The following is a 25399-nucleotide window of genomic DNA, read 5'->3' as shown; positions in this document are numbered from 1 at the left end:
CCCTGCTCAAGTCCCAGGGTCTGCAGGAACACAGGAACTACACATTTTTTCACCAAGCCCCACTTTGCTCAGTTGATGCTACTGAAAAGTTAAAGCTTTCACAAAGGTTCTCCTTTGCCTCTCAATCCCTAAAACCGGAGGTCATGTGGCAGCAGCTCAGCGAGTGCCCTGCAGCTCAGGCTCTGTGCAAGGCAAGGGCACCGTGCCTTTGCTCATCCCCCTGCAAGGGAACATTTCCCCTGCAGGAGCAGGGCACAGACAAAAGGCACAGGAAACACACCAGGCATGGTATGTAGGGACAAAATGTAAACATTTGTCTCTTACGGCCATCTCCCCACAGAATACTGCCCAGTGCACACATGTTGGGTGGGCAGTTGTTGCTCCCTCGTCAAGTTTATGATCTGTCATGTCCAACTGTGCCCTATGATGCTGGCACCTTCCAGAACACAGAACTCAGTTAATTGTATCAGCCAAGGACGTGCTACCAATACCACTAGGAAAGCAGATTTTTGTGCTTTCAGAAGCAATTCCTCTGCCGTTCCTACAGAACCATCAATTTTGGCCACTAAAACCTTGCCACAAGGGGATGAACTACCTTTTTTTTTTTTTTTTTAACTAGAAGCAGCAATTATCCTCCCTAGTTTTGCCAGTTAGCTATCCTAACAATCTTCCAGGCTTCTTGGCTCTCCTGCATAAAACTCTTGAAACTACAGCACATTCCTACCACTTCTGCTGTTATTAAACAACCTTATGAGGTTCCCTTGTTCCTCCCATTTCCTTCATTTGGCTGATTCCAGCATCATTCTCAGCACTGCCACTAAAAGCAGCACTTGTGATCTGAGAGGGGAACTTCCCCAGCCACCCAAATTTTGGCAGAACAATGTACTAGAGGATAGAAGGAATGGTTTGGGCATGTGCTGTCTCCTTACATCATCATGTAAAGACAATCAGTCTTGTTCCCCTCATGTGTCTTCCAGAGGTGTAATTATTTCTGGAAGTCTAGAAACACAGGGAGTGAAAACTACTTTTTTCTTTCTACCTTTCCCAGAAGTTTTCAAAGGAGTCAGATGTAAGAAGTTGGAACTTCACTGTCTCATTTAGGAATGAGAAACATGTCATGCTTATTTAAGTTAGCTTATAAATTTCCACCAGGTATGCTTTCAAATAAAGCTCTTTAATACAGGGTACATTTGTCACTGTTCAAAGGTGAGACCAGAACATCACAGCACACTGCAGTAATAAATGTATTTGTTGCCAGTTGGTGAATCTCTAAAATGAGAAAAAGGAGGGAAGAAAAGTGTCAGAAATAGGAAGTATCAATATTGTTAACTCAAACAGAAGGTTAAATATCCTGGGGGCTCTGAAATAGTACATAAATAAAGACCTAGTGTCATAATGCAAATATAGAGAAACAAGCACAACATCCCAGTCTGCATGGAAGCATCCTTCATTGTGACATAAAAACATCAAGGACAAAAAGTAAATCTGATCTCATGTTATCACTAATTAAATTCACATGTACCAATTTTCTTTTTTTAAATGAAACATACATTCAAATTCATTAGTGACAGAAAACATTCTGAATAACTTAATTTCAACAGTCATTTCCATTTAAAGCTTTTAACTTTTACTCTTAAATATATCTCAAGAGTATCTCTTCTGATTTTTCCACAATGGGCATGGTGAGAGGAAAGTGGACTCAGAGCTTATAAATTACTCTCCTTCCCTGTCGAGTCCTCACATCAAGTACATAACATCCATGACTTTTCCATTGAGATTAAGAGGTATTTCATGTACTGCATCTTGCCTAGAGAAGTATCTGGCCTTCATGAAACACAATGCCATCATCCATTAATTAGCCCTAGGTGTCTTTTACTTCCAGTTATAAGGATATGTGTTAGTCTGACCTTCTGACTTTGAGCCCAGAGTTTGTAAGACACCCATAAAACCATTTTATTCGTTTATTAAAACAAACAGCGAACCCAAGGGTATCATTATTTTTTTCTCCTAGACCTAAAAGATCTGATCCTTGGAATGGGACTCTCTGCATTTCATTACTGATTCATGAAGACCTACCCTGCTAAGTTGCTTTGTGGCCAGAAGCCCCATGTTTTCTCCTCTGAAGCAGCACTACAACAAAAGCTTAGATCACCTGCTAGAATGCTTATGCAATGCAGTTCTGAAGAAAAAGCTGTATAAAAATGGATTTATTTCTGACTACCATAGGAAGTGACTGAGCATGGGACTAGGATGCTATTGGAAAACCATGTTTTGTTCCCTGGAGCAGAAGTAAGTCATTTTACCTCAGTGCCTCAATTTGCTCCTGCCTTCAACGCTGATGATCCTCAGCACTTTGCAGAGGGCTAGAAAGCCTAAGGGCCATGATCAGGACATGCCACACTCCAGGGCAAAAAGAATTCCTGCACTTCCACAGCCAGGCAAGGACTGATCTTGGGGGGATTTCTCACGACAGTAAGTCAATCCCAGTTACCTCCTGGTGGCCACAGCATCCATCCCACCCAAAGGATGAATCACCCACTGTTAACAGCTCACCAACACAGGCAGATCAGTGTGCCTGCTGAAGAACAACTTCTACAGTAAACTCAACTACAAAAATGTCTTGTCTGAGGTGAAAGGAAAAACAAACAAAAATGTAGAGTCCTGCAGGAGTGCTATTGCACTTTGAGGTCACATTCCCAGTTATGTCTAATTTTTCCAGTACAGACATCACCAGCAGTTGCATATCTGGTTCCAGTGCGAATGAGAGCAGACACCAGGGTCAGGCCAGTTAACTGGGCAAGTCTCCTGGAAGCTTTGTCCCTTCTGCTTCAGACAAAGGCCTTTCCAGGATCCACATATCATAAAATGCTCCTGGCCACAGAGGGAAAAACAAAAACCATTACTCCAGCCAGACAAAAGAAAGGTATCTTTGGCCTCACAGCCTCAGAACGGAGTCTAGTAGGAAATGAGAAGCCTTGACTACCTAGCAAAGCCCCCAGCTACCCAAACATCACAAAAGTCCCTTCTAAATAAGAGACCCCATAAGGAAAGGAAAAGGAAGACAAAAGGAAGCTATTCCAAAGTGACTGGACTTCCGCTGTAAGGGTTATAGAGCCTTAGCTACCACAGATTAAATTCACAGCCTAGTTCAGCTCTCACAGGAGAGGATTTCTAGTACAGACCAAGAGTTAGAAGCACATGCAGATCTGCAGCCAGAGATGTGCTACACAGCTCAAGCTTTACTTGAACTACTACAAGAATACAGCAGGACAGTGATACCCATATGCCTGAGCTACCAACAGGAGTGCATGAAGTTCTTTCTTACACCCAGGAGCCTCACTGCAGAGTACAGTTAACTTACCTGTAGCTCTAAGCCAAGCTAGGACAGTTATGACATAACTCAAATCTCTGTACACACACAGGGATGAGAGCAAGTTAAACTGAGCAGTTACTGTGAAAAGGAGCCTCACCACATTATGCCCACTCTAGCACTGCAGGGAGATTGCTCCATGGTGATACTGGCATGACTGTATCAATTCAGCAGCAGAACTTCACCAGGAAGCCAAAATCCTCTGTGTCCTTTGAGTGTGCTCCTCAGAGGCTGCTGAACTAAACCTTCCTTTCCTACAGTCAGGTTAAAACAGACAGCAACCTGCAGGCTGAGTCCAAAGATGCTCTGCCATTCTGCAATGTCTTTACATATGGTATCTTTGGAGGCAATATTGCCAAAATACAACAGAAGGACAAGGCAGGACCAATCCCACCATCCCTCAAATCCCGTATTTCTCCAAAATGAAACTTGATAAATTATTTTATGTCAAGAGAAAGTCTAGCCCTAGCTCAGGACGACTGATGGAAAAGGAATTTAACTGTCTGCTAAAGTGCTGGATGGAAAAAAATCAGACTGAACCACCCAGTTATTTACAGGATTGCAGACTTCCTGTTTTGATGCAAGTCAGCAAGATCTTCTGGAAAACCCAGGAACAAAGAGCAGTAGTTCAGGGTGATAAGTTAGTTACAGAGAAGCTAATGATCTATCTCTGTTAAGACTTCAAAATAGAGGAAACTGCATCTATGCCTCTCCTTTTCTAGCACTATTTCAAAAACTAATGCACAGGCAAAAGTAGTTAAAAAAAGTAATAAAGTAATGAACTAGGTACCAGTCATAACAAAGGAGACTCTCTCTGCCTTTGGAGTTTCAGATACAGCTCTCCTCCCCTGCTTCCCCCGTCCATCCTTCTGTATGTGCCTGAATAAACATCAGTTTATTCCAACCAGGCACTGCCACTCTGGTTCCAAGCACAGAACACCTTTGGGAGACAAGTGGGCAAAAGTGATTCTGAAAAGTTCAGAACGGTCTTACCTGCACACCAGGTGAACTGCCTGAAAAAGATCTGCTATTGAAGCAAAAAACTGAAGCAATGAAAACATGACATTTAGGTTCTAGCAATCTTTTTTGTTCTTATAACAAAAGCTCTTAGACTACTAAAAAACATTTTAACATACCACTAAGCTTCAATCAAGTCTCTTGCCAACTTAGGACTGCAGAGAATCACAGGTGATAGGATAAGACAATACCGTGGACTAAAACTAGCTACATAAAAGTGGTAAGACGGGGGAAAAAAACACAATTCTTTCACATCATAAATTGGAAAGAGGATAAATGGCAATACAAGGCCCAGCCTGCAGTCCTCCAACCCAAAAGGGACTTGTTCCACTGACCCAGCTGGGCTCTGGGTTATGGCATTTACACTCTGAAGTTCATGGATTCACTCCATAGCAGTTAAGTACAAAAGCATCCCCGGAGCGTTCCCACTATGTACCCTGCTCTACTGGCAGAGCTGTGCTCTGTGCACTTGGAGTGAATCACCTCCCAGCAAGTCCTGCTGCACAAGGGTGTGGTTTGCTGGTCACACAGCACCTATATGGGGGATTTCTGATTGCCAGCAGATGACACATAACCCTACCTCAATATAAATAACAGTGTATCCCACCATCACAAGCCTGCACACAGCCAGTAACTCCAAAAATTTTTAAAGCTGTAATTGATAAAGCCATGATGAAAGACCTTTGCATGGTGACAGAATCAGTCACAGTGTCACTTAAGAATGATGTGCCTCAAGGACTGCTCTCAAAATACCAGCAACATTGCTCCCTGCTTCCCTGCAAGTATCTCTACTGCACAACGTGGTGCTGCACACCTCTCTCTTCCAAGGCCCTAGAATAATTACTGAGAAAGATCATTCACTTAAAAGCATAAAATTTCACAGAGCTGAGAAGACACAAGCAGCAGGCAGCCAGACTTCCAGCAACTGCTCCTGCACCCGGAGGCTCCATCCGGGATCCTCTGCATACCCTGTGCCAAGCAGGGACCAAGCCAGCACAACACACTTCAGACTTGCTGCTCAGCCCACCAGTGTTCGCACTCTGACAACTCAAAAGCAAGTTTCCAGGAATAAGTAGCAGGGATTTTTGTCACTAGACGGACAGATAACTTTTGTTAGCATGCTAAACACACCCTACAAGAAGTCCTCTGAAAACCAAGGAACAGCTACAGACCAATCTGTCTGATACTAAATGCCCTGCATAGCTAGGAATGCACCTTACAGAAATACAACTGCCAGAACCCTTGGGTGCAGACTAGCGAGCAGGTTGACGAGCCAGAGTTTGTTTCATTCTTCTCTCTGCAAGCCATTCTCACAAGGTACTGATTAGGACAATGTCTGCTTGGCTGCAGGATCTAGGAGAAGCTGTTCTAGCTACTCTGACCTCTTGCCCTCTTCTTGGCTCACCTGTGTGCCCATCTGTCAGAACACACGTCAAACTCCAGCCTGATGTAATTGGTCATAGCCTTGGAGCAGCTCCTGCTTGTCCATGTCATGACAGCATCTCTTCATGGTAAAGTAGGTCACCAGGAGGCCTTGAACCCTGAGAGGGGCCTCCTTAAATTATGCTTCAGCATCAGAGTAACAAGAGCTTATTCCCCTCAGGATGCCCTAAGGCTCCATTATAACTGAACCCAGGAAGATAATTTCACTATCCAATAGACCGCGGTTTTCACAGACCACAGCAGACACATTCAGGACCTGCTTTTAATCTCTCCCTTCCCAGAGCCAACTGAACACGAGTTCTGTTGAAGTTTGCAAATAACAGGCGTGCTGTGCAGACACACCTTGCACAGAGTGGGCTGGAACAAACCTGAGATGTGCTACCAAGGACTCCTGATGAACATGGCAGGCACCCAGCACCCTCTGGCTACCTTGCACATGGCTGAGTGACAAATGCTGTGGTGTCTCTGTAGACCAGCTGTCCCCTCATCACTTCCTAGGGGATAGTTCTGTAGCTGTCTCTCAATGAAGGTTCTAAATTCATTTCCTGTTTTACAGCATCGTGGGGAAAATCAGCATAGCTCAGAGACATGAGACAATGAACGGTGTGACTGATGCAGAGGGTGTTTATTTAGGCAGGCAGCTAGAGAGAAATCTGGAAGAACTGAACATGCTTCTATTAGCATCACTTGGCATTCCCTTCTTCAGTCTTTGCAGTAAATCAGGCCTTTGAGTGCAGAAAATTCTGGGCTTTAGGCACTTGCTTGAATCCAGTCTGCCAGAACACTTACCTGAGAGTTTCCCTGCCTTCTCTGGTACCTTGTAGTCCCCTCACAGATTTTCAGGGCACAGGTCTTCAGATTTTCAGAAACACTTTTCTGTGACTATTTCACAAACAAAAAGCATGGAACACAAATTGTCAACAAACACCCTCCAAAACCTTTGTGTAAGGGGTAAGAGGGTTTCTCCTGAACCGGTGAAACCCCCTGGCTCCAGGGCTGTGGCTGCTCTACGATGCCAGGCTGCACCCACAGAAGTGACATTCAGAAAGAGGGACAACACCAAAGCAGTCAGACCTGAGAACTCCCCCAGCTTCAGTGGTCCCTGGGAGCAGTTTTACTCTCATAAGCAAGCAGGAGAGGCAGCACCATGAACTACAAAGTTAAGCTAACACAGAGAGATGTGCCCATACATGAGCAGTACTGGACAGTGCAGGGAATCTGCACTCCAGATTACAGGCAGGGAGAAGGAGTTAAATTTTGAGATGTGTCAAGGCTTCTCATAAGGCACAGAACAGGTCTGGCACAACAGAGGCTAAACCCAACACACATTTACTGCTCATGTATTTCTCTTCCTTCCAAGCAGCCTGAAGGGGAAATGTGTAAATTTAGCCTGTGCTTTCCCTGGTAGAAACATCTCTCCCTCTCGCCCAGTGCACAAATGCAGGCTCCTCCCAGAGGTGGCCAGGCAAGCCAAGCACTGCTGCACCTGCTTTGCTTAGCAATAAAGGCAGATGGAGCACACTGTCTCCATGAGGAATTCACAGTGGAATTAGTTAGTGCACCTCAGTTAGCCTGCAGCCAGAAACACTTCTGACTTTTGGAAGACGGATTACAGAGGAACATTTCTTCCTGTTCTACCTCCAGAAGGTGAATTAGTCTGTTATGGTCGGACCAGACCTCAGATGCATCAGTTCTGCTCCTATGACAGACCACAAACACTGACATCTCCTCTTCCCACCTTACTTGTCACCGGATCACATGGGGAATTCCAGCCCTGCCTCATAAAGTACAAACTCTTCCCAGGCTGCTGTTTTCTTCTCTGATGTTTCTACATTCACACACATTTGTCCACTCCACTCTCATCCCCATACTGAACAACACAGGTAGTCTTAACATAAAATGGAGAGACTAAAAGGTTCAGCTTTCTGCCCAAGGTCACACTGGAAGTCAAGCAACGAGTTTCCTATGGTGAAACACCTGTCATCATTTCCACCAAGTGGAAAGATTCTCACGTGTCAGGATTTCAGGTGACTTTGCTTAATGAAACCAAGCTTTTCTTTGAGTGCTCTCCCTGCCACCACCTCTTACTTTCAGATATCACTGTTCTTTGCTGCAGGGCAGAGTACTCTAAACAAAGTTTACCTTCTCTTATTAAGGGAAGATTTGTCTGTTGTCCCACTTGAAAAATCAACTGGAGGATATTTTTTCAGAACAAGGTTTTAAACCACTGAGCCAAAAGGAGGAAGGGGAAGAAACACCATCCCACCATTATCTGTATACCACACTGGCTCACCTCCCAACTGATTTCCCATTCATTCAAGTCCAGCCTCCTATTGTATAAAGAGCAGTGACCCAGCTGGGGGCCAAGAGAATGCAAAACTTAAGAACCTGATAAATGCTTAGCTGTGGAGAACATACATGCAGAGTAGAGGTGCTAATTACTCATCTTACCACGCAGATTAACTGTACTCTGAAATAGGAACAGTTTCTACTTTTCCCGTGGCACACAAATGTCCCAAGCTCCTGTATGTGGACTGAAGTACCAAGAGCCATAAATGCTGCAGGCAAGAGCATTTATTTTCCCCAATCCCAGCACAAGCTCATACTCTGACAATCCAAATGACTGAAAGAGGGGAACGAGTTATTTTTCTTCCCTTGCCACTGCCCACCTCTTGTTCCTACACATCTAAACCCTGGAAGGAATCTATCAGTCAGCTTCACTCATCAGTCAAGACACTGGCAGTGGTCAGATGTGCCCGAGAGCCCTCCAGAGGCTTGTGTCACATCCCAGCATCCTACGTGTGCTTTCTCCCATCACTGCCAATTAGTCAGACATCTGTACAGAAGGGCCATTTTTGGTGTGCTGACAGCTTCCCCTGTCCAGCTCATCTCAGGCTCTGTCCAGGATCATTACTTCATCCTCTCCCTCTCTTCACTAACACTGTAGCTGCGCCTGGCCACGACCAAAGATTATTTATTTATGGCCATTTGGAGGCATTATTCTCACCACTTCCCTCAGTGCTAGTCCATGCTCCTACTCCACTCAGCTGTAGTTGCACGGAGCTAGCCCACCACAATGTTAAATAGCCACTTAAACATCTGTTTTGACGAGAAAAGCTTTGTCATCCTACAGCTGTGTGACACCAGTGCATCTGTGAAACAACAGGGTGTAACTGTACCAAAATCCAAGTACAACAGGGTCTCATGCCTGTATAGCAATGGCACTAAGTGCCTGTTCTTATTGCAGAACATCTGATGAAATTCACACCAGAATGACCATCTGCTGCATAAAGGACACCCCAATGGCAAAGGAGGGTCCTGGTCTGAACTGTACCATGGGGACAGGGCACAAGTGACTGACTGCTTGTTTTCCAGAAGGAACTGACATTACTCACAAGATCTGAGTTAGACAAGGCCTGTCCCAGCCACTTAGAGGTCCAGAAACATAGATGAAAACAAGATTTCCACCAAATATTTCCATTGTATCTCCAAAAAAGATACCTTGCTTCATCCCTGAGCAGCACAAAGCACTGGATCTATAAAGAAGGGAAGTTAGAGGTGGAAAGAGAGAAAGCTGCAAGGGTTTCTTAACCCAAACAAGTATTTAGCCAAGAACTTAGAAGAGTAAAACACAGAGGTGGAAGAAAAGGACCTCTGCAGTAAAACTCAAGCCTGAACAGAAGTAACAAGACTTTAGAAAATGCACTCAGAGCTGAACCCAGACTCAAGAGCCTGCAAAGCACATGTCCTGCAACTTTACTCAGCTGAATCCTGTGCCAAGAGCTGGCCTGCATGGTCACTTACAGCGTTTGGCTCTTCCTGCACCTGGCTCGGGCACATTCCCTGGAGCCAGCAGTTCATCTGGCTCACTCACACTTCCAGCAGCCTGCCACAATCCAGGGAACCACACACAGACCCCATGCCCTGACAGCAGTACAGAGGGACACTGCCTGGCTTCAAAGGACAGGCAGGACAACCAACAGGAGGGGTAAAATACACTGGCAGGACAGCAGAAACACGCAGCTGCAATCCCCCCCACACCTTTCCACAGGCTGTGGCAAGCCAGTCAGGAGCTCCATGGTGACAAGCCCAGCACAGCAGGGCCACGTAAATAGTGCTGTGGAGGACATCCCACTTTGCTGATGGCCACGGGAAATCACAAGTGACAGCAACAACAGTAGCTGCCAAACACAACATGTACCCCACTACTTAAGCCCTCAACTTCTAAGCACACTGCTTCTGAAAAGGGTAAAACCAAAGTCACAGCAAAGAAGACCTGCAGAGCAGCTGAATGGGCAGAGCAGCTGCAGGTCTGGCAGAGGGCAGGTGAGCAGAGAAAGCCACAGGTCTCCTTGCCTGGGAGGAGAGACAGCAAGGACAGGCCCGGCTCTCCCATCACCAGGCAATCCCTGCCTGTTTGCTCAGGGTGCCAGAGCAGCACCCAGCCACGTATGTAAGCCTCTAACACAGACAAGAGCTGCTGCAGGCAGAAGAAGAAGCTCAGCTCGATGTGGAGGTTTCAGGCCATCAGACAGCAGCCTTTGGCTAGTTCAAGACTGTCATGAGTGTAGCTTCCCTTCTAGCACCACCCCAACTAGCCCTGGCTGTCTTCCAATGCCAGAAATTCAATTCAAGACCACCTTCTCCAAAGTTCAGGAAAGTGGATTTGCACTCACCCGAACTGAAAACTGTGTTTAATCTATCAAATCACAAAACAACATAGAGAACAGTCAAGTATCTTTAGAAGAGGACACTAAAAACATGAGATATTTTTTAATTTATATTTTGCCCAGTGTCACTTTCCAGCTGATCTTGGTTTTCTTCCTTCTTTCTATTACCCCCGCCCATCTTAGACACTTAAGTTTCCAGCTCTGCTGACCTCACAAGTCCTTCTCACATCATTCTTGAATCTTCACCATTTCTCTCTCCCTACAGTTGCCCTCCAGGACTACAAAATCTTGCCAAAATGCAGAAGATAAAACACACTGTTGTTGTCAAGTCAGCTTGTCCTTTTAACATATGGCACACAGAGTTTTGTTTCATCTCAAACTCAAAGCAATGAAGTTTAGCAGTCAGCTCTCATTACAGTATTGCAGGAGGAGAAATTTTAGGCTCATTAGAAAACAGTGTATTGAAATTTCTGCATGAAAATCATGAACACTGGAAGTAACTTAAAAAAAAAATCAAAAGCAACAGAAAGACACATTTCATACAGCCTGAAAGCAATTCTGCCATTTGTTTTAAGCTTTCCAGTAACATAAACATGGCCTTTGAGTTAGCATTTCATTTCAAACCACTTTAGAAATATGTGACTGCTCTGTGATTGTTCTATTCTTGTGGACATTTTGCTGGAAAAAGTAAACCTGGATACATATGTTCTCTAGTCAGTGGTCACTGACTCCCTAAAACAAAGGGCAAAAAACCCAAGGGCATCAAAATATGCTTTCAATTACTTTTACATTATTGATGAGAATCAGGTATTTACTCCCTACTGCATAATCTCCATGTGTCAGGGACTATACTACTCACCAGGATGTTCTGCTTCAAACTTGTTTAAAAATGCTTTTGTATTTTGACCAAGTTCTCCACCAAGCCCATACAACAGTTATTAATCAAACAGGGAGAATGTGACATGCAATAGAATTGCTTTGCTAAAATTCACTACAACTGTCATTCCTAAAGTTTCCAGGTACTTCCTGAAAACATCCCCTTCCCTCCATTCCCATGAGATGCAGAGATTGATGAAATACACCTCTGCAAAGGAAACTCCAGAGGTAAGCCCTATTCAGATCTTGGCTACAGCTTCACTTCGTCACAAAAGTGAATTTTAGTTAGAATGAATATGCCCAGAAAGATATGGAAAGATGGATTTCTTTTGAAGGCAGTATCCCATATCAAATCTGTTTCCACCTAGAGCACAGCTACTTAGAACATTTTGTTCAAACTGAAAAATTTCCAGCCCTTTGATTACAAAGGCAACCTGCCAAGTAAGAGTATAAAATTAGCACATTAGTGCAGTAGTGTCTTCCTTAGTTTGGATGCAGCTTCAGTGCCTCAACTGCATACCATAGTTTTATTGGGGTAAAACTGAGCTAAGAGCAACTAGATTCATTCTTCTCTACTCCAGAGGCTGAGAATCACTTTTACAGCAGTGAAATACAGATATCAAGCCAAATTGTGTCTACTGATGAACAAGTAAGAGCAGGGCAGCAGTAAGAGTGCAAAGCCAATCCTAGCACACAAGGAGAGCCCTGCTGCAAGAGCCAACAAGCACCAGGGTAAGCAGCAGCACCCGACCCTGGCAGCCCTTCCTGCTGCAGGGCATATTGCAGCACAGGTGTTTCCCACTGTGCCTTCCAAGTGCCAAGTCCATTTTTCAAACCCTGCTTGTAACTGCTGCTGACTTTAGAAACATAAGCTATTTTAAAAATGCATCATCAAAAAAAGGTTAAATACAACTTTTTTCCTTTTATTCTTATGTTTGACAAACAGTTCAGCAGGCATCTGTCCAACATAAGCAAGCTCTGGATGTGCACCTGCTCTAAGCTTTGTCCCAGTCCTGGCTGCATGAATTAAATCCACTATATTAATATACAAACAATGTCTCCTACCCCATCACATCTCCTCATACCCCCTCACCCAGCAGACACTGAAATCATTGCACAAGCACCACTCCTGCACCCAGTGGTTTCCTTCTCTCCAGCTGCTGCTACAGAAGTATTGCTGTGGGCAGCACAGTGAAGGGAGTGATAATCAGACAGGACAGCATTCCACCAAACTGAGCTGGAGGTGGCTGCTCCTAGAGGAGCCCAGTGTGGGCTCCCAGAGTCTCTTTCACAAGGGCTCAGGTAAAAGGGTATCAAACACTCCCCTGCCCAGCAAGTGTCTGAGCAACAAGGACTGCATCTAAGTCTAACTCTCCAAGAGCTCATTTATTTGCTTTTATGATCTCTAAAAATATTATTAGGGGTTCAAGAAGCTCTGTCTTTATTTTTCTTCCATCCTTCAAAATAACTTAAGCAAGATGAGTACAATAAACAACATGAATCTGCCTAACATAACTACTCACACACACACTTTAAACAGCTTTAGCATTTATAAATGTTTTCCCAATTTCCATCCATCCTTTCAAACCAGCAGTGGTCAGTTTCAGATTGCCATCTCCACTCTGCACCAGTACACTGATGTTCCCCAGTCACTAGCTGCACCAGATCTCCAAAACTGCAAGATCTCCCTACTCCAATAATCTTTGCATCTGCTCCAGTAGAAAAAGTAATTTTTCACCCAAATCTACAAATACACTCCTAAACCCTTGCCAAATTTTCAGCCTGCTGGCAGAATGGCTGGATTTGTGCCTGCCCTGTTTGCACCACAAGGACTGCACCTGAGTTGTGTATGGAGGACAGCTTGCTGTTTCATCTGAAACTGCCCAAGAAAAGAAACTGATCCCATGCATTCACAATCCAGGCAAATCTTGGGGGAGAATCATCTTAAAAACCAAACCAAGAGGACTAAAAACCCATCCAAAATATAGAAAGAGCTAGAGCACAATGCAGCAGTTTCCCAGAGAGCAGACCCACTTCTCAGAGCCAGTACACACAGGAAGAAATGATCTGCCAAGCAACTCAGCTCTTGGGCTGAAATCCAGAGGACAGCTCTGAAAAATCATCCTTCCACCACCACATTCCCACCAGCAAGCCTCTCTCCCAAGTTATCTGATACTTGCATGAAGCTGAGCAGGAGAAGAGAGGTGCTGAGAAGTTCAGATGAGATCCAGCTGTACCCTCCGAGCCTCCCCTCAGCACACGCAGTGATGAGCCTGAGGCTGAGACTACAGCCAAGAGAAAAGCTCCTGCTTTTCTCAGGAAAAATGCTCATTGCCTGCAGATTGGAGTCAGCCAGCAACCTCAGGGTTTGCTTTATTCACAGAACAGGCAAGGAGACCTCTCCTCTCCCTCCAAATACAGACTTCAGAGCTACTCTGAGCAACTCAGCCTCGGTGCCCAGCAGGCAGGGCCAGCTCAAGGCTCCAGACGAGCACTGAGCCAGTGCCAGGGCAGCCCTGGCTGAAGGGAAGATCAGCTCCCTCACCTTTCTCACACACTTGTCTGCTCATCACAGCACAACAGTTCAGAAGAGTGACATGACTGGCCAAAGTGAACAACACTTCACCAGCTAAAGTGGGGGGGAGCATTTGCTCCTACAAGAACAAGTTCCTTCCACAGGAGAAGCTGAGGCAGAAATTCTTCAGTGATGAAACAAAAGCCTTAAGGAGCCTGAAAAGGCAGAAACATCACTGCTACACAAATGCTTGAAAAGCAGGCAGATACTATGTCCAGAGAGGCATGCAAGTTATAAAAGAGGTTAAGGGACAGATTTCTGATATATTTTCCTCTCTTACAGAGCAAAATGATAATAAAGTAAAAATCATGACCACTTTCTTCCAGCCTGAGGGAACAACACAACTACAATGAAGATCAGACCTGGCTGTCTCTCCTGGATGAACAAAGTACCAAGAAAAGAGGACTCAGGAGCACAGAGAAGAGCACAGAATCTAAGCAGGGCTGGGTTGGTAAGCAGGTGGAGAGAATCTGTAAACGGTAGTAAAACTCCAATGAAAGTTGGAGAACCACAAATAGCACTCAGGAAACAAAAAAAGGGCTGAGACATACTAAAGGAAAGAAATCTTTTCTTGTAGGAGTTGACTACAGAAGTGTTTGGGGCAAATTAAGCAGATAGGCTTCCTCCTCAGAAGCAGGTAATTTATGGAAGGACAAACAAGGACAACTGCAGTTTGTTAGGGTGGTCAGTAAGGAAAGGTGTAGCAGTGAGCCAAGATGCAATGAGAAAACAACTTCAAAGCAATTGCTGTGGGAGGTTAAATTAGGTAAGAGTGTATTTTGCAAAGAAAGAAAAAGAGCAGGTGGTAATTGGGAGCAGTTACTGCAGAGCAAATGCTTATAAAATAAAAAAGATCCATTTAAACCAGTGGCCAGAGCCTAACTAATTACTGCTGTGATACAGGAAGCCAACAGCTGCAGGGACAAAGACATGCTGGAGCTCAGCCCTCAAGTAGCATATAGGGGCTATCCCCCTCTGAAAGTTTGGGTCTCCAGTTCCCTCTGGGCCCCATAATGTGCCACACATCCTTTGTCACACGTTGACAACGAAAATAACTTGAGGAAACAGGCTGTCCTTGTTTCTTGAGCATGAAATGCCAAAACACAAGCTTGGGACTGAACAACTTAACAAGTTAAAAGGTCTACACCAGCTTATGCAGCACACAGAGCACCTATGCTAACAGTGTGGAAAAGCAGTGCAATTTTTGAAAGTGTTTACCTTGCTTTAGTCATAATTTTAATTTTTACAGCCAGAGTTTAAAAGTGATCTTGTGATATTTTAAGCCCATGACCTTTGTTTAGAGTGCATGTCACTTGTAGCAGTACCTATTTTAATGCAGGCTAAAACTTTTAGACTGAGTGGCACAAAGGTTTTGCACTGGGAGGCACATGGCTTTACTTCACAGCACTTGCTTTCTCACAAAAGGTTGTGTCAAAACCTACCTGCTGAAACTGCCACCCCCCCAGCCACCACCTACTCATGATTCAGATGTCAAAGAGGGGTTTCCCCCAAGGCTGGCTGGTGTCAGGGGACTCTTCTGGGGCTGGCTTCATTCTGCCAGCCTAAACAAAGACCCAAAGTTAGGGGTGAGCCCAGTTATCTTCCCCTACAGAAGTGGCAGAATATCGGGAGTGGGGTTTTTTGTTGTTGTTAAGACTACTTAATCCACACATTGAGCTGGGTCTGCCTAGCAACAAGTTAGAGTTTTAAACTTGTATCATCCTACTTGTGTTCCCATGGCTACTGTCATGAACAGTGTGGTAGCAGCTGCACAAATCAGCACAAGGGTCCCAGGAGGGACATCTTTAAGATTCCCAGACAGAAAACAATACTGAGAAAGTACAAATGCTACACCTGGTATGCCTGCCTGCCTTCAGAATCCTGCACTCCTCCCAGAAGCACCTACACCAGCTCCCTCCTAAGGATGGAGAGACATCAGCCAAAGGAATAGATGCACACGTTGCTATAACTGAACATTTTACATTCTTTAGAACAAAAGAGCTTGGGTTACAGATGTGACACTTTTAGCTTCTCACACAGCTGTTAGCAACCTAAATGCAGAACTGCACAACTCCAGCCAACAGCACCTGCTGCATGGGGCAGTGGGCTCTCAACACAGGGTGGGAGGAGAAAATTTACACAGGGCCAAAACTCAAACCAGGGTTACTGATGAGAGCAGGGGATGAATGAGACACCCAAAGAAGATGGGAAGTCAGAGGAAATAGAAAAAAACTCCTTGCATTTCAATGCAAGCTGCATGTAAAGAATTGCTACAAAAACAATCCTGTTACATAGACCAAATCTTCCCAGTCCTGTCAACTCAGTTCTGCCAGACAGAAGGTGATTTCCTACTCAAGGGAGGTTTTTCTTAGTCTTTATCCACCCCCAAGCCCTGTGTAGAACTGGAATCTCTCTGTACCCTCTCCAGGGACCAACAGGCACTGTACCTCTGCAAGCCTTGTTTATCCAAACTCCTTAGAGATTTCTGAACCCAGAAGCCACAACTGCAATTACACATTTGTTATGTTGTGCTTTCACATCAGGATTACAAAGTCTAGAAGGACACCAATTCAAGGTCATGCACACTAGTAATTATTCTCAATACCAAACTTTCAAATCAAAGTCTGTCTATTAACTAAAACCTGATAAACCAACCTGATAAAACATCCAGCCATCTAAAAGTATATGCACAAGCTATGCCAGATACCTACCAGATACCAGCTATCCCAGACACCTACAGAGAGCAGAACTGAAAAGCTGCAATAGACAGCCACGGGGCTACTCCCCTATTAGACACTGCACTGCAAAAGCAAGCTCTCTCAGGTCACTATTTGTGAAATCCATCCAGGTCCAGAGCACAGAGTTAGGGGAGGGAGCAGGAAAGGTTTAATAACTTTAAGGACAAAAACTCACAGCCTTAAACTCCTGCCCCTAAAAGGGCATGGATATTTTTCCAGAGCCACACCTAGTCACACCACAGAGTACCTATGAGACCCTACTGATGTCCCCTAAACATACCTGCACAATAGAGGGACAGGGCTGAGGGGGAGAGAACAGACTAGAATTGCTTCACAAAAGGGGATTTTTGCAATTTTATCACATTACTGCAGCCTCCTCCCCCCAGAGAGGCAACATTTACCAATACTTCCTTTATGAAGTTAAAAGAGCAAGCTGCTGCATAAAGCTGAATTTTTGAAGATACTTGGAAAGGTAGGTAAAACTGTCTGGTTTAATCCCAAAATCTTACATAAGAATACAGAAAATTTACTGAGTTTGACACCTACCATACTTAAAGCCAGTGCTCATCACAATCAGTTACATTTCAAAACAATGTGAGGAGCACAAAAGCATCCCAATTCTCCAGTATGCTGGAGAAACTTCCACTGCCTTCACTAAGGCTGAACACATCCTCTTGCACTTTCAGAAAGCACAAAGTCATCAAAACTCACACATGGAACAAAAATTAAAGCCTTGAAATTTTAAAGAAACAGACACCTAATCAAGCATTCCTTAAAAACTGCTTTTTAAGATCAAGTTTAACTTACAAATCAACTTTGTATTACAAGAACTGAACTTCAAACTGCTCTTTCAAGTTTAAACACCTAAAGTGGGATTGCTCATCTTGTTACACTGCCAAGCCCAAGGCTCAAAAGACAAGGTCACCCAGGGCAGAAAGAGGTACAGACTTCAAGGAAAGGGGTATACTCTAGCTAGCCCTAAGTTCCTGTGTTTTATTTACTCTCTACACTCAGCTGCTAATCACCATGTTTCAATCCTACCTTATATTTGGCATGGGCAAGGCAAGCAGAACCAGAACCACAACGAGAAATTGCCCTGTCCGAGGGAAGCAGGTACTAGCACTAACCACAAGTTTCTGAGGAGGCAGTTACCTCAGATTTACCTTCCTGGCACATCTTAGGAATTGCATACTGAAGTTGCAACACAGTTAAATACATCCATAAGTCCAGCAGAGCACTGTCATCCCCACTCCTGTGCAGGTATGTGACAGGGCTAGAGCCCACTGTAAGCCGCATTACAGAGTGTGCCTTGATCACAGAGGCAAAGATTTCCGAGCTAATTATAATGACTAATCACAGGGAGCTCTAAGCCTTCCCTTGGCCAAGTCACAGACCTAACTAGGACTGAAAACAAGAGTTTTAAGAGCACCTCATTAAGCAGCAGGAACCAGCTATGAAGAACAAAGCAGTCACTCTACCTAGCATTAATTCCAGTGCAGCCATTAATACATTTGTCAGTACATGAGACAGCTGTTACCTCCACATACAAACACTGCATGTGCCAGGCAGGCAAGGAAGCCACAGGCTTTGGCTACACCGAGATTTGTTTGTTTACAACAGCATTAAGGTTTGAGAAGGATGTTCTCAGTGCTGTTTGAATAATGAGAAAGCTCCAAAGCCGTGCCTTGAAACGTCTGAGTGGGAGCTGTGCTCACCTCTAGAGCCTCTGCACCCCTTCAGGATGAGTGAACAGGCTGGGTGAAAGCTGATTCTGGGCAATGTAGACTCAAAAACAGCCTCCCCTCAGGCAAGCAGCCCTCAGGTAGAAAAGATATGGCACCAAATCAACAGCTGTACTCCTGCTGAGGTACCAGAGGTATGGATAACAGTTTCCAACTTGAGCACTACTCACCTTTTTCCCCAGGATGGGTTTTAAAAACAGAGGATAAGCTGAAGTGTCAGCACCTACAAGTCAGCTTCACTCTGTAGAAGCAGGACTGCAGCCTTTCCTGCCCTGGAGATTGGACCAGCAGTATGTACCACGGACAGAAAAAGATGAGATGGAATATCCCACACACCAGCAGAATTGTCAGCCCAGTAAGGAGACTGCAGGAGTCACCTTCCCCCTTCCCCAGGGCTGCTGGACACCAGCCTGGCCCTCTGACTGTACCTAAATTCCTGCAGTGCTGAAACAAAAACCCAAGGGTTTGGCCACAGTTTCTGGTGGAGCAGTTCGAGGTTGAGGACGTTTTCATCTGCTCTGCACTACAGCACATTCACAGAGGCTGTGACCTCTGAGGAGGAGGGCAAGACAAATATAGCCCATGAGGAAGTATGGCACTGAGCACACTACAACTAGGGGGAAAAGCTCCTCTTCTCCCACCAGAGTTTAAATTTTCCAGTACCTGAATTTTCCACCACATAATTCTGAAAACACACTCTTGTTGGGCAGGATGCACATCTCCTCAAACAACAGTGAAGGACCCAAGGTGTGTGTGGTTTACCAAGACACCAGGCAGCCTCTGTCAGTTCAAACACCCTGGGCATTGGTACCTTATGGTTTGGTATTTCTGATTAGATCAAACACCCTCTTAACTCTTCCTTCTTTTCCAAAGGGACTGTTGTGCTGAGTTCCTGCCTGTTGAGTTTAAGGCACAGTCATTTCAAGAGATGAGATAGCTCTCCAGCATACCAGTATTTCCAGTTTCAGGAGTTTGGTTTTGAATTTTCCACTTGCTTAGATGGAGCTCCCAAGGTCTCACCTAAAAAGAAATCTTTTTTTCTCATCCCTTTTCTGATGAGTCCATTCAGCAAAACACCATTTTTTCCACACCCACTGGGTACTCACACTACTTGCAAACAACTAAGACTGCAAGGCACAGGACTAGCTACAAAGAAGGAACCAGAAAAAGTAGGCTGGGAGCTGGATTTGTCAAGTGTAAGTCATAAGGGGCTTATAATAACCTCTTGTTAAAAGGTTACAGTCCTGGCTGTGGAGGTCAATAGGTGCCTCTGCCCAGAACCCCATGAAGTAGCTGATGACACAACCTAATAAAACATGGCCTTTACAGCCATCAGAGAAATACAACAGTTCTAGGGGAATCAGACAGACACCCAGGGGCTGTCCCGATATTACACTTTAAATCTTTGAACCTAAATAGGCAGAGAGCAGGCACATTTTAACAGCCAGAGTTGGATGGATGTGCTACCTTCCTCCCCTAGGACATGGCCATGCCACCACTTCCACACAGTGATCAGGCACTCGAGGATATATGACAGCCGTGGCTATCTTGGTTGTTTGTGGTTTTTTTTAATTCTTCTTAGACACAACTACACTGACAAGGTTTCTCACTATAGTGAAAGAAGTTGCTGGTTTCTTTCTTTTTTCCCTTCTTTTCTTGGCAAAGCTGAAACAACAAAGTCTTGGTCACTCTGGGAATACCAAATGTTTGTGCAGGAGCACACAGGGTGCAGCTACAGTGTGGACCAGAGAACAGGCTCCTCAAGGATTACTGACATTCTGGCACTGAGCACCTTCCAGCAGGCTTTTCTGAACTGAGGGGTGGAAGCACTACAGGTGCATTTCCCTTCACCATTTTTACTGTTACAGTACAAAACCAAAAAACTGGGAAGACAGCAAACCTGCAAGCAAGGGACTGAAGTCTCACAGCTGACATACATCCCAAACTTGCATTTCCACAAGGTGCTGTTGAGTCAAACCTGCTTTTCCTCATCTGTTTATACTGGAAAGAGCCCCAGAAGCTGCCTTCCAAAGATGACCAGCACAACCAATGTCCAAAGGTACAAGATGTGGCTTGTAGTTTTACTGCCATTGCAACAAATAAGGAAATGTAAAGTTGTAATGCTACACAGGACAAAAAAAACCAAAGTTCATCTGCCTTCAATACCAGTCAAAATTTGGGAGTAACTGTTCTCTTCAGGGAGTTATTAAACCCTCCTCAAAATTATGGAAGCTTTAATCATTAGTGAAATTCACTGGCTGTGTTAAAGTGCTCACTAATGTTTTCTTCCTCCTATTTTCAGTGTTCCAATAGCATAAATTAATAAGCAACAAATAAAACAGTCAAGTACAATATCAGTGTTTCCCCATATGAAAGATTTTTATTTAGCTTTAGGATATGCAATGTTTCCTTCCACTGAGTTTTTCCATTAACAGGACATGTGGGTTTCATTTGTATGGATTAAAAGAACCATAATAGTTTGCCTCTTCAAAATCTTCCGTGTCTGTTTCAGAACTCACAAGAAATGCTGACCTACTAGTATCAGCCTTTGTTTAACACACAGAATCTTGGGCTGGCAAATAATTGATTCTGAGCTCTAATAAGAGAAGAAATAGCAGGCACAATAGCAATTGTGCAATTTTTCACATCACATCTGTGAAATCAAGGCTGAACAGTGAAACATAGGTGAAGTGCAATTTTACTGAGTCCAGTGAGCTCTGGCACAGGATTTTCAGCCTAAGAAGTTTCACCTATTCTTTTCCCAAGCTGAACTGGCTTGTTTAATACACACACTGCCTCTGCAAAAGCCATGCCTTTACTGCACAGCTGCTCTTATTATACAAATAACAATAAAGGTCTAAGTACTGTATTATTATACAACAATAATAAAGCTGTAAGTTTTTGAGATAATAAAAGAAGTAGGATCAAGGTAGTGACAACATACTTTCCCAGAACACGGGGAGATGGGGATAGGTCAAAAGGATGGCAACATTAACTTTGGCAAAGCACCTACAGGCTGCGCCAGCTGATGGAATAGGCCTTGCATTGTAAAGAGACTTTCTAAAGGAGCTGTGAGTAAGAACCACCTCCTACAGAGGATTCCAAAAGCATTTTTACAGTCACATCAGGCCTTCCTTGGCCACCGCCACAGCAAGTTTTAGCCACAAGGAATATTTTAAACTTACACTTACACCAAGGTATTTTAATTCAGAATGTGAACTTGTCATTTTCTGGTTTCTGGAACTGTCATTTTCTTTCAAGAATGAAGGAAAAGCAAAGCAGCAGCTTTGTTAACCCTTTTCCTCATACTCTGGTAAAGCAAGGGAGAGACAAGAACTTTCTATCCTTCCCCATGCCAACAAAATATGATGAAGTCCCTTCCCTTTCTAAACTTAGGCAACCACTGAGAACACTCTCTTCACATGCAGCCCATACCATGCAGTAGTGTTTTGCTCTTCTCTGACTATTTAACTCATGATACCGAGATTAACATCCCACCACTGCCTTGTTCTAGCTCTCTTTTCTCCTGCAGCTGCACAGAAAAAGATTTCAGATCTTTCAGAGCTTTCCTAATTTCACTGCTCTTTGCAGCAGCTCCCATGTGGCTGAGAAGTGAAACAAAATGAAATGCTTTCTCTGCCCCTCTGCATGGGGACAGAGGAACTCCCACGTAAAATGCTGATGTAAGAAGAAGCAGTTACAGATATACCTCAGCCAAAGGTATAACTGAACATTAAGTTTAAAAAAAGAAATACACACAAGGCCTGGTCTGTGTGATTTTCCCCTCAGCACAGTCCGAGCAGCACCAGCACTCCACATTTTGCCAGCCAGCTAGAAGGTAAAAAGCCTCCACAACTCAACAATAACTAACTTTCAAGCTTTAGGATCTTTTGGTCAGCCAATCACTAAAACTTTCAGTGAGAAACAGACACAGCATCTGTGCACTCTGATAACACTATTCCATAGATTTAACTTCTGACATTACCAGTAAGACAGGACAACAGTTTTATTCAAAAGGTCTAAGTGCAGCATTTTTGGCTTATTTAGGGTTTTCTTTCTTAAAGAGGGAAACAAAAGAAACATGACAAATGAACTTAATGTAGCTTTTAGCCTTTAGGACCAAGAAGAGATGACAAAAATCAGGCAACAACGTGGCATTGCAAAATGATTCCTGGGTAATTCCACAACAATTACCCAGGAAACAAACTCTTCCATACACAAGCAGATAAAAGTTCACTCCAAACTTCATACCTAAAAGATTTACTTTTCAGAAACAGAAAAAAACCACCCAGAGGCCAGTAAAGGAGGATCTGATGTCCATTCAGGTCATCAGAAGACTGATCATTTACTTTGGGTGAGCCTACTATGAGCTTGCTGTACATTGTGAACTCAAACACAATCACCTGCTGATCCCATCTTAAGGTACAGATTACTCAGAAAAAAAATTGTTTCCTCAGATCACACTCTTCCCCCTCCCTTCCACTCCACACAGCACAGAAAGCAATAACCTTTGCATAGGTCACTGTATGTCTGTAAGTTTAAACCAGAACAATTCACATCTGAGTACACAACAGAGAGGAAGCAGCTCACAATATTTTTCCCCCTCTACCTATTATGTTCAATAAATGAATTGCTCAAAAGAGCATAATTCACCAGGGTGACCATAAAGCCCAAGTACTGTTGTGATAGGTGGCTGATAAGTCGGTGTGATGCACGTTGTGTGCTACAGAAACGCTGCGTTTGACCTACAGATTGAACACCAGTGTCAACTGCTGCCTAGCTAACAGCTCCCCCTTCCTCCCCCTCCCTCCTCCTCCTCCCCCCTGTCCGCCCCCTTTTTCCTCCTGGTCAACCAAGAAATGGACCTCCCTTGTATCTTATTTTGGCAGGAAAACGAAGGGGAGAAGGAGTGGGGAAAAATTATTCTGTAAATGAATACAAGTGATAGTGAACTTAAGAAAAAAAAAATCCTCTTTGCCCTCCCCCCCACCCTGAGATCTTAACAGTTAGGAATGGACATTTATATTTAATAATAAAAAGGCATCCAGCATTAGTGCACAGTCTGAGGATGACCCACGATAAATCTTTTTCCTGAGTCCACACAACAGTAACTCTCAGGATTATTCGATAAGGAGACACTGTGGCTTTCCACACCATTCTTTTTGTTTTAGTGTGAGAGGTGCGGAGGATTCAATTAAGTTTGGGCTGGGCAAACGGACAACTCCAAACGCTGGGATCTCCAGACAGAAGGAGGGCTTTCACTAGCTACAACCTCCACTTACAAAGGAACAATACCAAAAAAGAAAAAAAGCTTGGATTTCAAACTAAAGAGGTCAACAGCCTGTCTTTCAATACACGGAGATACATCAGTACCACCGTGCTTCCAGCACCTGCCTTTCAGCACAGCTCCAATTCCTTTGTTTGCTCAAAATTTGCTTCCATACCACTTTAAATTAGCTTACAAAGAACCGAAGCAGAATAGCTGGAACGTGAAACAATTTTTTTTTGGAAGACAGAGGCAAACAGCTTCTTAGGGAGAGAGAAAATTAAAACACAGACCTAAGTCACTTCTAAATACCTTCGAAAAAAATTATAATTATAACTTGATGTCTTTTAGTTCCACCCCTATCACTGAAACCACAGAAACACGAGTTCATGAGAGGACGGAACAAAAAAAAGAAAGAAAAACAAACAAAAAAAAAAAAAATCCGAACAAAAGGGAAAAAAATGGAAAAAGAAAGAAAGAAGAAGAAGAAGAAAAAAAACCCACCCAACTGCCATCTCCTGCCTCCTCCAGCCCTGCCAGCTTCCCTGTTCCTCCCTGCCTGCAAAGCGCCCTCTGGAAAGCATCGAGACTTCTTTTATCAACCGTGTGCGCCGGGGAAGGGGGGAGGAAGGGGGGTCCTTGTTCTTGCTCTGGCTGTTTCAGAGTGCAATTAGGGGCAGATTATTTTTGGACCCGATGAGCGGAACCCGGGGGGAGGGGGTTGGGGGGGGTCGTACCCCACTCATCGGGGGGCGGAGGGTCCAAAGCGCTGGATGAGGGGGAGGAGTTGCCCCCCTTAAAACATAATAAAGACTTACCGGGGTCGAAATCAGGGACCACCGCCTGGTACTGCGGCCCGACCCTCATTCCGCCGCCAGCTGAGGGAGGCAGAGGGAGAAGCGTTACCCGCGTGGGCCCGAGCGGCCCCTAGAACCAACCCCCCCAAAAAACGCACCCCGCACCCGCTCCTCACCGTGCTCCTCATCGCTGGACGAGCCCGAGCTCCCCTCCTCCCAGGAGTTCACGCTGCTGTTGCCGTTGGGGGCGGCGGATAAACTTTTGCTGCCGCCGTTGTTGTTATTATTCGCCCCGGCGGCGTTCTGGTTCCTGCCCCGCCGTTTCCCCGAGACCTCCGGGCCCTTCTCGATCATGGCTGGCATTTAGGGGAGGAAGGGGAGGGGGGTGTGGAGAAGAAGGGAAGGGAGGGGGGAGAAGATCAGAGTTTAAAAACTGCGGGGGGGGGGGCTGTGGGAGGCGCCAAGGGCGGGCGGGAGCCGGGGCGGGCCGGGCCGGTGCGCGGCGGTGGCGGCGCTGCTACATCCCCCACCACGATCGCCCCGAACTTTGAGGCTCATCCCAGCCCTGCGCTGGGACTCCGCTCAACCTGCGCTGCTGCCCGCGGCCAGCCCCGCCTCCTCCCGCTCCTGCCCCTTCCCATTGGCCAAACCTACATTTTGGGAGGCCATCCCGCCCCTCCATTGGCCGGCGCCGCCTGTCCATCGCGGCGGCCCGGCGCTTCCGTTCGCTGGGCGCGGTGGAGGCGGACCGCGGGCCGTGTGTGTGCGGGATCCGCGATCTCTCCGCGATCTCTCCGCCCAGCGATACCTCTGCTCCGCGCTCCTCGGCTGCGAGCGGAGCGGAGCGGAAGGCGGGGCCGCACCCCCCACCGGGGAGCCCCTCCCCGGCTGCTCCCCCTGCTCGG

General features: G+C 45.1%; 1 protein-coding gene across 1 annotated transcript in view; it reads right to left on the bottom strand.

Annotated features, from left to right (window-relative positions):
- The window catches only part of RCOR1 (REST corepressor 1), an 81768-nt gene extending 56863 nt beyond the window's left edge, over positions 1-24905 (bottom strand). The window contains exons 1-2 of the mRNA XM_058806198.1: positions 24671-24905; positions 24516-24575 (exon numbers count right to left, since the gene is read on the bottom strand). Coding sequence (XP_058662181.1) covers positions 24516-24575; positions 24671-24857 — 247 coding nt within the window. The 5' untranslated portion in view covers positions 24858-24905. The remainder of the gene's footprint in view (positions 1-24515; positions 24576-24670) is intronic.
- Between the last annotated feature and the right edge of the window lie 494 nt (positions 24906-25399).

Source organism: Ammospiza caudacuta, chromosome 6 (genome assembly GCF_027887145.1).
Source record: "Ammospiza caudacuta isolate bAmmCau1 chromosome 6, bAmmCau1.pri, whole genome shotgun sequence".
NCBI lineage: Eukaryota > Metazoa > Chordata > Aves > Passeriformes > Passerellidae > Ammospiza > Ammospiza caudacuta.
The sequence above is the reverse complement of the archived record's forward strand: the minus strand, read 5'-3'. Positions and strand labels throughout refer to the sequence as shown.